The sequence below is a fragment of the Helianthus annuus genome, chromosome 9 (assembly GCF_002127325.2).
Source record: "Helianthus annuus cultivar XRQ/B chromosome 9, HanXRQr2.0-SUNRISE, whole genome shotgun sequence".
Lineage (NCBI taxonomy): Eukaryota > Viridiplantae > Streptophyta > Magnoliopsida > Asterales > Asteraceae > Helianthus > Helianthus annuus.
The window spans coordinates 181414112-181426987 of NC_035441.2; the positions used below are offsets into that span (position 1 = coordinate 181414112).

General features: G+C 35.9%; 1 protein-coding gene and 1 long non-coding RNA gene across 2 annotated transcripts; both read left to right on the forward strand.

Moving 5' to 3' along the window:
• The first annotated feature begins 1143 nt into the window (after positions 1-1143).
• Positions 1144-2066, forward strand: LOC110875077. The gene is made up of 3 exons (XR_004868104.1): positions 1144-1227; positions 1644-1700; positions 1815-2066. It is a non-coding gene; the product is annotated as an uncharacterized LOC110875077 (long non-coding RNA).
• Positions 2067-8313: 6247 nt separating this feature from the next.
• On the forward strand, positions 8314-12627 carry LOC110879961 (probable protein S-acyltransferase 7). The gene is made up of 5 exons (XM_022128514.2): positions 8314-8582; positions 9904-10086; positions 10184-10483; positions 10570-10803; positions 11919-12627. Exons 1-5 carry the CDS (start codon positions 8487-8489, stop codon positions 12372-12374), a joined length of 1269 nt encoding a protein of 422 aa, XP_021984206.1. The 5' UTR covers positions 8314-8486; the 3' UTR covers positions 12375-12627.
• Positions 12628-12876: the final 249 nt, after the last annotated feature.

Here is a 12876-nt window from a genome sequence, read left to right on the forward strand (position 1 = left end):
TAATTGAAACACGGGATACCATTTCAATATAGTTATTTTTTATATAATAAATAGTTACGTTTTGGTTTAAAGTTGGCGAGTTAACACCTTACCACGCATATGCATGATTCAACATTTTTACGTTTGTTCTGTTTAACTGCCTAATGCTCACAATTGCATTAGTATAAATGCTCATCTTAGTGTGAACTATCCCAACAATGCTTATATATAAATAAAGGCTTATAAGTTGCACATCTCTAACCATTTTGACACATAAAAATCCCCAGTTCAAAATGAATAAAAACAATCTTTTTAAGAGAATCAAGAAAATGTCCTTTTTTTATTCTTTTTACTCAAATGGCATGGAAAATAGTTGAAAGTAGATTAGTTAATTGTAGTAAAAAGTAATCGGTGTCAAAGAAACCTGAATGTTGTGCTTCACTCCGGTGATACCATACATAAAGGCGTCCAACTCCGAAGTGTATCCAGTTGATTCTAGCCGAAGCAGCGGCAGCGAGATAGAAGAGGAAGAAATTGAAACTAAGACGACGGAGGGTGGTGGTGGAGAAGTTGTGGAGCGACACAAAAGTGCGATGACTGCGATGGCGATGGCGATGGTGGAAGATGACTCTTGTGGGGTGGAAGTAGTGAATGTGAAGCCTATCCTTATTATATGTGTAGCTTAAGTTAATTAAGTCTATATATGGTTATTACCTAATATGTATCTCATTCCTTTTAGCTTAGTTGTATTAATTTGTAGCCATTCTCATGTAGGCTTATAACTGAAAATAAATTACAAACCTTGCACAGTTTCAGGCTAGAACTCGAGGTGTTTGACTCAACAGCCGAAGCTGTCGTTGTCTGCTTTGAAGACACCGCCCAACGCTTGACAAAGACCACTGCTCATAGTATACTCACTAAAGAGTCTGGCCTGTCACGCGTCTACAACCTTTATTCCACTGACATACAGGATAAGTTCACTCTGGTGATGGTAAGGAACGCTGATGGAAGCATTTCAACACTGCCGAATTGTTTGCACTCTCTTATGGGCAGCACTCAGACCCTCCAGCTTGATTCGTGTACGTATTATGATCATGGCCATTTTGAATCCTTCAACTGCAAGAATGTCCTGCTAGATGTGGATGGTTGTAAGCCCTTTGGTTTTTCCACACCTCCATCGATCCCCGCTAAAGACAAGGGGGTGCTACCCATACCGACACCAGTTAAGCGCGTTGAAGCGATCGTAAGGTATATATCGGCTTACACTTTATTCGTGCCCTGTTTAATAAACCATTTTAACTAAAGATGTGCTATTTACCTTTCTACTCGATCTGAAATGTTATTTACATACCTGGTATATGTTTACTCTATTTTAAAATTAGGAGGCTACAACAGTCGGAAACTTGAGTTCGTAAATATAAAAGTGCATTGTTCTACATTAAAAAATAGGAATAAAAAAACTTGGTAACGCATCACTTCGAATGTGTAAAGACATATAAGGGGAGAAGTTGGCTTTTGAAAAAAATAAACTTGGTGTCGTTATAAATGGAAAAGCAACAAAAAAACGTTCAACTATAATTGATTGATTTCCATAAACAATGTAATTGTGCATATTTATTTTTGGATAACCGTCTACATAAATGTTTCGCGCTTTTCCTTCCCAGGCCTGCTTATGCAGATTCGGATTCAGAAGAAACAGTTGACAGTGACCCACATGAAAGGTATACCGTCTGCACTTAGTGTTAGTAATGAAAACCCGTACTACTTTTCGATGCATATATACGTAAACATAGTATACCATTTTTAATACTTTTCTTTTCGTTATTTGACTGCAGTCAGTTGGCTGGTGATGGGATTGGGGATGACGGTGGCATGCGTTAGCTAAAGTTTGGTCTATGTGTTATCCAATAAGATAGGAAGGCGTGCGAGAGTTTATGCGTTTTTCCTTTTTCTGTTTTATGTTTTTTTTTTTCTTGGAAGACATCTTTTTTCACTTCTTTTTGGCCGGCAAGTTTTGCCAAGGAAACAACTTATGGTCCATGGTTTAATAAAGTTTAAGCACGCCCCTTTGTAGGCGTATTGTCTTACATGTTATGCACCGGCCGTGTCAGACGTCTTACCACGAACAAACAATAGCTATTATGCATCCCGTGCATTGCACGGGCTTTCTCCCTAGTAGTAATAGTAATTAATTCGATAGTAATAAATTTACGTATGATAAAAAATAACCAACTTAATAATCATAATCATATGTAATTAAAATTTTGAATATAATTCAAATATAATAATAAATTTTCCGTTGCAAATGCATAGCAACTTGCTACGCATTTTCGATGCAATAATTAATAATAAAAAATAACTAAATTAATAATCATAATCATATGTGATGTAATTAAAATTTTGAGTTAACTGCCATTTTCGTCCCTGTGGTTTGGTTACTTTGGCTATTTCAGTCCATTTTTCAAAAATACGCCATTTTCCTCCCCGACGTTCTGGAAAGGTGTCATTTCAGTCCAAAAATCATAACCCAGTTAAGTCAGTTTGTAAATAAGGACTGATTGTGTAAATTTGTTAATAAAAGGACCATTTAAGTAAAATGTATAAATATTTATATAATTATAATCTTAACAAGGGTGCAGCAATCCCTATACCCCTTTTTCCTCTAAAACTTCTTCTTCTTCCTTAAAACTCTCTCTTCTTCCATTGAACCTGCAACACAAAAACCTCACCTCAGCCGACCAATCTCCGGCGACCTCCGCTCCTCTCCGATAGCTCCCGTTAAGCTCGTTAACGGCCTATGAACCATTTCTCTTTCTCTGCTTAACATCACTCGTACACCGGAAAAGTCTACGGTAACCTTCATTCTTATCTTTCCGCTCGCCGTTCTCGAAGATCTTTCCTCCCATCTTCTCACATCTTAAACCATCACTCTTCAGGTTAGTAAGAACCCTAAAACACTGCGATTCCAAGTGATGTTGAATGATGTCGTGATGTTGTTGATGATTCCAGAAAACTAGTTTTAATGGTAATAATGATTCATGTCGATGTCTTGGCAATGTGAGTTGAACAAGAGAGTGATTTAAAAACAATAATCTATTTACTTAAATAATCCACTAATGTGATAGTATGATGCCATGGTTGTGATGAAATGATATTTGGAGTTGTCCTGTGCACATAAATGCTTCTGTTCATGTTTTGATTAATGATAGAACCATGTGATAGTAGGATGCTGTGTTTTCATTTGAATGTACAACCTGGTCATGCATGTTTGTGATATTGTTAGGATGATGTTTATAAATAAGAATGATTCTTAGTGTTGGTAACCTTGTTAAGATGATTCTCTGTGCCATGTAACGTTGTTAGGGGAATTGATAAGATGAAGTCGGTTTATGTAACATAATGATCCTCATGAAGGTGGTAAAAAGGTGGGGGAGAGTGATTTGAGGTTTTTTATTGCAGAGGTGAAAGTAATGGAAGGCGGTGACATGTGTCGGATGCGATTGGTTATTTGCGGTGGTGAGAAGGTAACATGTTGTGTTTAAACGGTGGTGAAGGTGTGTGTGGTGACCGGTGTTAAAGAATCACCGGAGAAGATATAAGTGGGGTGGGGGATAAGTTTTTAATTTTAAATGTATATATATATATATAAGTGGGGCGGCTGGGGCCTACTTGTTTTAAATGATTATTTGAATTTTTTAATTATTTTATTTATATATACATTTTACTTAAATGGTCCTTTTATTAACAAATTTACACAATCAGTCCTTATTTACAAACTGACTTAACTGGGTTATGATTTTTGGACTGAAATGACACCTTTCCAGAACGTCGGGGAGGAAAATGGCGCATTTTTGAAAAATGGACTAAAATGGCCAAAGTGACCAAACCACAGGGACGAAAATGGCAGTTAACTCTAAAATTTTTAATATAATTCAAATATAATAAAAAATTTTCCGTCACAGATGTGTAGCAAGTTGAGACGCATTTCCGACGCAATATTTAATAATAAAACTAATAATTAAACAATATAATATCATTCACATATAATAATAAATGTTTCGTCACAAATGCGTAGCAAGTTGCTACGTATTTTCGACGCAATAACTAATAATATAATATTATTTGTCGTAAACATGTAGCAAGTTGCTACACATTTCCGACACAATTATAATCAAAGGAATTTAACATATAAATATAATTCTAATATAACAATAACAATTCCGTCGGAAATGCATAGCAAATTACTACGCATTTACGACGCAATAGTCAATGATAATAATAATTCATTCGTCACAAGTACGTAGCAAGTTGCTACGCATTTCCAACGCAATACTTTTAATTACTATTTGCGCTGCTATTGTGTCACAAATTTGCCAAAATATCAAGGTTTTTTTCCATAGGAAATGCTTCGTAAACGTGTCAGAATTTGCGACGCAATTTTTTGCATAGGAATTTTCTGTAGGAAAATGATGACATTCCTAGTAGTGATTGTTTGCGAAATTGAGATTGACGTCCATAACTTTGCATGTTAATGCCATTGCAAAATATCATTTTAAACATCAAAAGCATCAGACTACAAACACATTCATGTCATGTCATGCATACCTAAGTTGAATAATTTCATGTGTAACGTATTGCTGAGTGCTGACTAAAATAAGTGTTACACATACATACTCAAATCAAATCCAACTGCAAATGTGGAGTATGGAGGACGGGATTTTGGAATAAATGAAATTTTATTTTGGGGAGCTAAATACTAGAGGTTAAATTAGATGCAATGGTGTATATGTTCATCAAGCATGACTTAAGGGGTCATATTAGGTTTTATTAACTTTTAATAGGTCATGTTGGGTTTTAATGGTTATATTGACATTTAGTGGGTGATACTCAATTGTATTGGGTCTTACCAGACTACATATTTGCCTTGTAAACATTATATTGGGATAGTCATATCATGGGCCATAATAAGTTGTTTTGAGTTTTGACCATTTATGACAACATTAGTCCTAACTTGGGCCATAATAAGTTATAATGGATCATACGTGGGTTGGTGATCATATTGGGTCTTAAGAGTCATGATTATGCTTAACAAACCATATGCTTAACATAAGAAATCATATATAATTAGCCATGATCGTCCACAATGAGTCTTAATGGTCCTTAGATGTTTATGTTTACCCGTGATTCACCTTATTTGGGCCATGATTGTCTAACCATGATAGGCGAAGTCTTAACTATTTTTACCATATTATAACTAATGCGTCATATTCCGTCATACATGATTCACCTTACTGTTTTGTGACAGTATCAGTTATAATTTTAAATGGTATTGTTACCGTTATATACCCGTATATAAATTATGATTTTATTTTATTCTATTTCTATACAACTGTCTCACGACATGGTGATAATTAACCATTTCCTTTTTGTTTTGTGCGGCATTTTGCGACCAATGAGGTGGTGATACGGTTTTTTTTAACTATTCTAATAGTTTTTTTCAATCGTTTTGCTATCGGATTATAAACTTTTAATTTTAAAATTATTTTTTCTGACTGATTATTAACTTTTAATCTAGTTTTCAGTTTTTTTTGTTTTTGTTAACGAGTATTAACATCTTCTTTTAACTTTTCTTTGTTCGCTTTTCTGCCAATATTAATATATGACTTTAACTGAAAAAATATCCAACCATTTTGCCGCTAGGTATTCTATTTTAATTTATTTTTTTAAAATTTTTTATGTCAGGTATTACTTATTTGTTTAATTTTTATTTCTTTTCACCGTGGTGAAACATGCGCAAAATTTTAAGATGAAAATGGTTGTGGTTGCCATTTTTGCAACAAATATAACATCGCTTTTGTTCCGTTCTTTCTTGTTCCGTTCTTTCTTGTGGTCAAGTTAGAGTCGGTAATACCAGGGGCAGTAATTTTTATGGGTCAGACGGGTCCTCACCCCTTCTGTTTTTTCGCTTCGTAGTGTAAATTACATCAAAATTTTCCAAAAAAATTTTTTGTGTAATGTAAAATATTTGGTTTTGAGAGTGTGGCCCCTCGTGATTTTACCAAAGACTAATGCTAATACCCAACTGAGAACCCACCCTAACTTTTTTTCAAGTTAGTTTTATATGCTAATTAATGTATAACCAATAAAAAGTTATTTGATTTTCATATTTAATTAAGATTAACTAAACATAATGTTTAGTTCGGTTAATTTATAAAGTATGTATTAAATACAGCTTATCAAAAGCTAAGGACGGTTGACAAGTCATTGGACTGGGTTATCTGGCAAAGCATGTGCCAATGCCATAAACATGACTGGAAATTTTACTAAAATTCCTTATATAATCCAACAATTATTCTTTGTACACAATCACACATATTGAATTATTGGGACCCTTAGATTTATATGAATTATAAATTGTCAGAAGCATCATCAATCTATCTGGCACAAATGAGGACCGGACTAATATCCACAGATGTCAAGCTAGAGCACTTCAGAAAAGTATAATACGTAAAATCAAGATTATACATTCTAACCTTTTTTCCGTAGTATTGTTGGGCCTTTATACTGTCTTTCGGGGCAAGACGTGCCAGGGGCGGACCTAGAGTGATAGAAGGGGTAACCTCCGTTGCTCTTTGACGCTCCGATGGTAGTGTAAATTTTGGGGAAAAAAAATGACGTTTTTTCGATTTCGTTAACCGTTTTTACTGAAACGTTACCCCTATACGGATTTTCTAGATCCGCCACTGAGACGTGCCTCCAGAGTAACCGTTGATTCGTTGAATCATAGCATGCAACTACCATGGGACATTGTAAGTGTCATTTTCGATGATCACACCGAGCCTCATGCGACGGTGTGAGATTATCAAACTTGGCGATACCTTATAAATTTTACTTAGTTACTAGAGAGGATAGAACACTCAATGATAGTATTCTATTCTCAACCAACTATCATTCGTCATTTCAAATTTGACTCAAACTACCCATTAGCTAGTAAACCGGTGACACCTACCCATGTCATAAACTTTTTTTTTTAATTTAAAAAGGTCAAATGTTAGATAAAAAGTAAACTTCATTGAAATAAAAATAAAAATACATAATTCAAAGCAAACTAATAAAAATGAAAAAAAAAACATACTACTCCTCCTTTTCCTCCTCGATGTACGGTAGATTTTGAGTTACAAGATGGACGACAAGATCACTTCTAAGTTAATAATACGTATTGCAATCTCCCCAAGAACTATAGCATCAAAAACGAGTTCGACGACCGGTTCCCTGATGTGGACCGGTGAGAAAGCATGTATGTCATCCTTTAAGATCACATTGTGCAGTATTATGCACGTATGTGTCACGCAATCTTGTTCACCATCATAGCATGTATGGGTCTCCTAAGTATGTCACATTTTCCTTTTAGGGCACCAAAAGCCATCTCCACATCTTTTCTTGCCCCTTCTTACAATTTCTTGAACTTCTTGTCATTAGGATCCACGGAATATGGAAACGTTTTCACAAACGTTGACCAAGTAGGGCAGATCTCATCGGTTAGATAGTATCCATGTTTGTATATATGTCCATTCACTTGAAATGACATATAGGTGCGGTTCCAATCCGCTCGTGATTTGTTTAATGGCGGATGTAGCTTTATGAGTTTATGTATCGCCGTAAAACTCTTTTTGTACCATTCATCTAAACCCTCTTAAAACCAAGGATATTGTGCTTCCACATCACCAAGAATTTTTAGGAACAATTCTTTCGACATACGAAAACGGTAACGGAGTGTTTCATGATCATACTTTGGTTCATCAACAAAACAATCATTCGTAAGATTTTCGTTACCTTGTATGCGATCACGTTTGAAATTTTTTTTGGAACACCCGACGATGTTGTCGTGTCTCCTGCTTCGACTTCCTCAAGGTTCTCTACGAAATAAAGTAAGCTACTATCGGTTGAAAAAACGTCTTCAAAATCATTGGACGGTAAGTAAATACCCAAGTCTTCGTATGAGTGATTAGCCATTGAGAAAGAGATTGATTAAAATGAATACGGTAAAAGATTTGAGTGAGAATGAGATAGTTATTTATAAGGTAAATAAAGAAATCAAACAATCTATTTTAATTGTAAAACAGTTATATGTCCTGCCATGTTCTGGCGCGGCTTCAAACCCGGGCATGCCTATCAGTGGAGTGCTCCGACCACCCTTAAAATATTTAAAGTGAATTTATTAAATTAAGATTAAGATAAATAAATAAATAAAAAGAAATAATAGAGGGGCACGTGGAGTAGGTTGGGTTGTGTTTGTTGACCCTTTAAAATTTGAAAAATGGTCGCCGGTTTCTTCTTACGCTTTCCCTCAATGGAAACTCACCAACAAAACTAACAAAGTCAACCCTCCCTCCATTCTCTCTCTCTCTCTATACATCTCCTCCTCTTTGACCTCTTCTCATTGTCTCTACGACTTCACATCTAGAGAGAGAAACTGACACCCAGCAGTTGAGGAGAGAGAGAGAGAGATGTATGGGGTACATCCACCCAAAAATTCCGATGCAGCCGTCGCCGGTGATACGGCGGATGTGATCCGTACGTACCAGGCCTGGGAAGGCAGCAACGTAAGTTCTTTGACTTTATTTTGAGGTTTCTGTGATCCTTGATTTGAGTTTGGTTGGTTGGTTATCCACGTGATCTGATTGGTTAGTTGTAGCTAAATAGGTATCTTTGAATGATTATTATGAAATACTATAGATTCAGGCCTTCTTTATATTTATGCAATTTTAAATACCTAAAGTTTTAGTCTTTTAGATCATCATCATCATACTCGGTAAATCGCTAAGGTAAACAGCCTTACCCCTACCCGTAGGAATAGAGAGGCTGCTTCCACCAGTGAGACCCCCGGCGGCTCGATTGTAGTTTTGTATCAAGCCTTGGACATGAAAGCACATAGCACTCAACAATCGGAACAAAGGCCGATTTGTGCATAAATCCCCCTTGTCTTTCGTCTATCAACGCCACCACATGAGGCATGATTAGTCATCCGCTGTTTTTAACGTTATTTTCACGAAATTAGTAATATAACGTTAAAATTAGTGCAATTTCACTTTTGCTCCCCGAGGGTCCACACGTATATACATTATATGCGCACACCACAAGCAAGGCGTTAATCAAGTTGTAATCTTGATTATTTAAAAATAGAGTATGGTAAAGTGGATAGCGATTCTAGTATCGAAATCTTGGTGATTAACACCGATAAATAGTTTTCATATATATACAAGAGTTAGCTGCCCTTTACGTCCCTGTGGTTTCAAAATTTTTGAAATGTGTCATTTCAGTCTAAAAAAACTAACCCCAGTTAAAAACTCAGTTATCACAGGGGTAAAATGGTCATTCTGAATGTGACAGACACTTTAAAAGTAAGCCATTTTACATACATTTTTTTATTTTTCATTTTACATAGATTTTTTTAAAAATGAAAAATACAAATCTATATAAAATGACCATTTTACCCCTAAGCTAACTGAGTTTTTTAACTGGGGTTAGTTTTTTGGACTGAAATGGCACGTTTCGAGAATGTCAGGGAGGAAAATGGTACAATTTTGAAATTTAGCCTGAAATGGCATAAGTGGACAAACCACAAGGACGTAAATGGCACTTAACTCTATATACACTTAGATAATGGCGGTTAATAGTGGTTTTGACGCCAGTTTTAACCGTTTAAACAGTGATAATCACGGGTGCCATTAGTCACCATTAAACCTGCTAATCCTAGGTTGATAAATACATAATAATCCTAAATAATAATATACATAGTCATTGTATATAAATCCTTAATTTAGTTTATAAATCAACAGGATCAGCATTCAGCAGTTTACATTTTGTGCTTGTAGGAAGACTTTGATTGATTATCTCTATAATTCTGTTGTTTGTAATGTGCAGGTATTTTTCCTTGGCGGACGGTTTATATTCGGGCCGGATATACAATCAATCTTCCTGTCAATATCCCTAATAGTTGTTCCGGTTGTAATATTCTGTGTATTCGTCGGCAGGAAGTTACTTGATGATTTCAACCATCATCTCGGAATATTGGTTATGGTCATAGCAATTGTATTATCAGTTTATGTAAGTTTTTTTTTTTTTTTTTTTTTTTTTTTTTGACTCTCCAAGAGCTTTTGTACTTGAAAGTTTGTTAAATTACCGACTGTACATTGAGTTACAGGTTTTAACGATGCTTCTAGTAACTTCCGGAAGAGACCCAGGAATCGTTCCCCGCAACAAACGCCCTCCAGAACCAGAAGTTGTTCTGGATCAAAGCTTAGACGTTGGGCCGGGCCAAACTCCACAGTTACGTCCACCTCGCTTTAAAGAAGTAACAGTCAACGGGTTGACAGTTAAAGTCAAATACTGTGATACCTGCATGTTATATAGACCACCACGCTGTTCTCATTGTTCGATATGTGATAACTGCGTTGATCGGTTTGATCATCATTGCCCGTGGGTCGGCCAGTGTATTGGATTAGTAAGGACACATCCTTCTTTTCTTCATGAAAAAATATTGGATTTTTATAATATATTGATATTAATTTTTTTTGTATTTTGGTGCAGCGAAACTACAGGTTCTATTTCATGTTTGTGTCTTCAGCAACTCTGCTTTGTATCTATATCTTCGCCTTTTGTTGGGTGTATGCGATAAAGATAAAGAATAGCGAGGATACATCGATATGGGGTGCGTTAATCAAGACCCCAGCCTCGATTGTGCTAATAATTTATACGTTCATATGTGTATGGTTTGTTGGCGGTCTTACAGTCTTCCATCTTTATCTGATCAGCACAAACCAGGTGATTATAAATCCTTTATGAGACACTGTGCATAGGCCTGTAAATGAACCGAACGTTCATGAACTATGCGTGAACTTGTTCAGCGGGAAATCCGTTTATTTAATAAACGAACGAACATGAACACAATTTTTTGTTCATGTAATTAAATGAGCGAACATGAACACGCGTTGTGTTCGTTCATTTATGTTCGTGAATACCCGTTTATGTTCGTTCATTATATTCATTTATGTTCGTTTATTTACATTTGCTTATGTTTGTTTCAAATTTCAATATGAATACATGAGTAGTTATATTTATATAAATTTTAAACATAAAAGGAACTTTCTAAGACCACCCATACTCATTCGTTTTTTGGGCATTTTTTCGAAAACGACGCCCCACCACGCTCGGTTCTCCGCCCCCATGGGCGTTTTTATACCAAAATTTGTCCGGAGCGTTCTTAAATCAACGCTGGAGAAGAATTTGTTTGGCCAATGACAGTTAATCTCCTTTTTGTTTGGCCAATAAGATTTTTTGATGGTTTTTTTATTTAATTATTTAACACCCCTTTTAACATAATGCCCCACAATGCCCACATCCCCACTACACCCCATAATGCCCTATTGCTGACTGGACTGCCACATGGCACAAAACGCCCAAGGGTGGGGTGTCTTCCACTACGCATGGTCTAACTGCGTATATAAATATAACTAATTGGTAATTGAGCTTTCTAGTAATAAAAATGGGATTTCCAATGGAATTTATCGTAATTAATCACTAATTTATATAAAAAAAATTACTTTATGTTCGTCTATGTTTAGTCGATTTTGTTCGTATGTGTTCGTTTATATTTGTTCAATTATGTTCATTTGTGTTGTTTATTGTTTGTTAATTATGTTCGTTTATGTTTGTTTGTTTATGTTCGTGAATTGTTCGTACAAACAAACACGAACATGACCATTTTCTTAATAAACGAACATGAGCAAAAAAATGTGTTCGGTCATATGTCCGTATTCGTGTTCGGTTAAAGTTTAATGAACAAACACGAACATGCCTCTGTTCTTGTTCGTTTGGTTCATTTTCAGGATTTGCGCATGCACAAAACAAAAAAGTTCTGACAATTGGTTATCATGCAGTCTACATATGAAAACTTCCGGTACAGATATGACCGAACCGAAAATCCTTATAACAGAGGGATCATTGAGAACTTCAAGGAGGTATTTTGGCGTAGTATTCCTCCTTCCAAGAACGATTTCAGGGCAGTGGTGGAACGAGAATCAGAAACCCGAGATGGATCTTTTGGTGGCGGTTTTGTAAATTCCTATGTAGCGAAAACTCCGAGTGATATAGAAATGGGTGATTGGAAGGCTGCTCTGAATAATGGGTCGGGTGGAGTTGATCAGTATGATCAAACGGGCCATAATGATCTGCGGGGTCACCCTAGGCGGTCCAGCTGGGGGCGAAGAAGTGGAAGCTGGGATTTAACAAGTGATATTGCTTCGGTTGCATCGGCTCTTGGTGACTCGAACCGGATCGTTGGTGGAAGTAGTGACAACTTGGGGGGTCAATTGACGGGTCAAGTTAGGCGATGAGAAGTCAACTTTTATGGTAATGTTTTATCGCTGTGGTGTTTCTGTGCTGAAAAGGTTCATTGTTGTTTCAGTTGTGTATAGAATGGGGTGTATAAGCAACCCCTTCTCTCTTATATAATGCCTGTGTGAAATTTTGTTTCTTGAGATTATAGATATTAGTGTACATAGTTTTGGTCTTTTTCTTTTATGTATTAATTCTGTTTTGCTTTTCTTGTATGTTGCTTACATTAAAGATAACTTCATTTGATTGTTATATTTGTTTCAGACAGGGCATTAGCAGGAAAATGGGCCGGTTAGGTAACGACCCAATAAGTCAATAAGTCACTCCATACTGACTTTTCCAAAAAGCCAATAAGTCAATAAGCTGTTTCAAAAAGCTTAGCCAAACATGCCCTAAGTCAAACAAATTGGTTTAGTTGATTTTTTTTAAGATAGAAAATTGATCATAAAAATACCAAAACAGCAAATTACAAACGGACAACAAGCTGTTGCCGCAACCCTT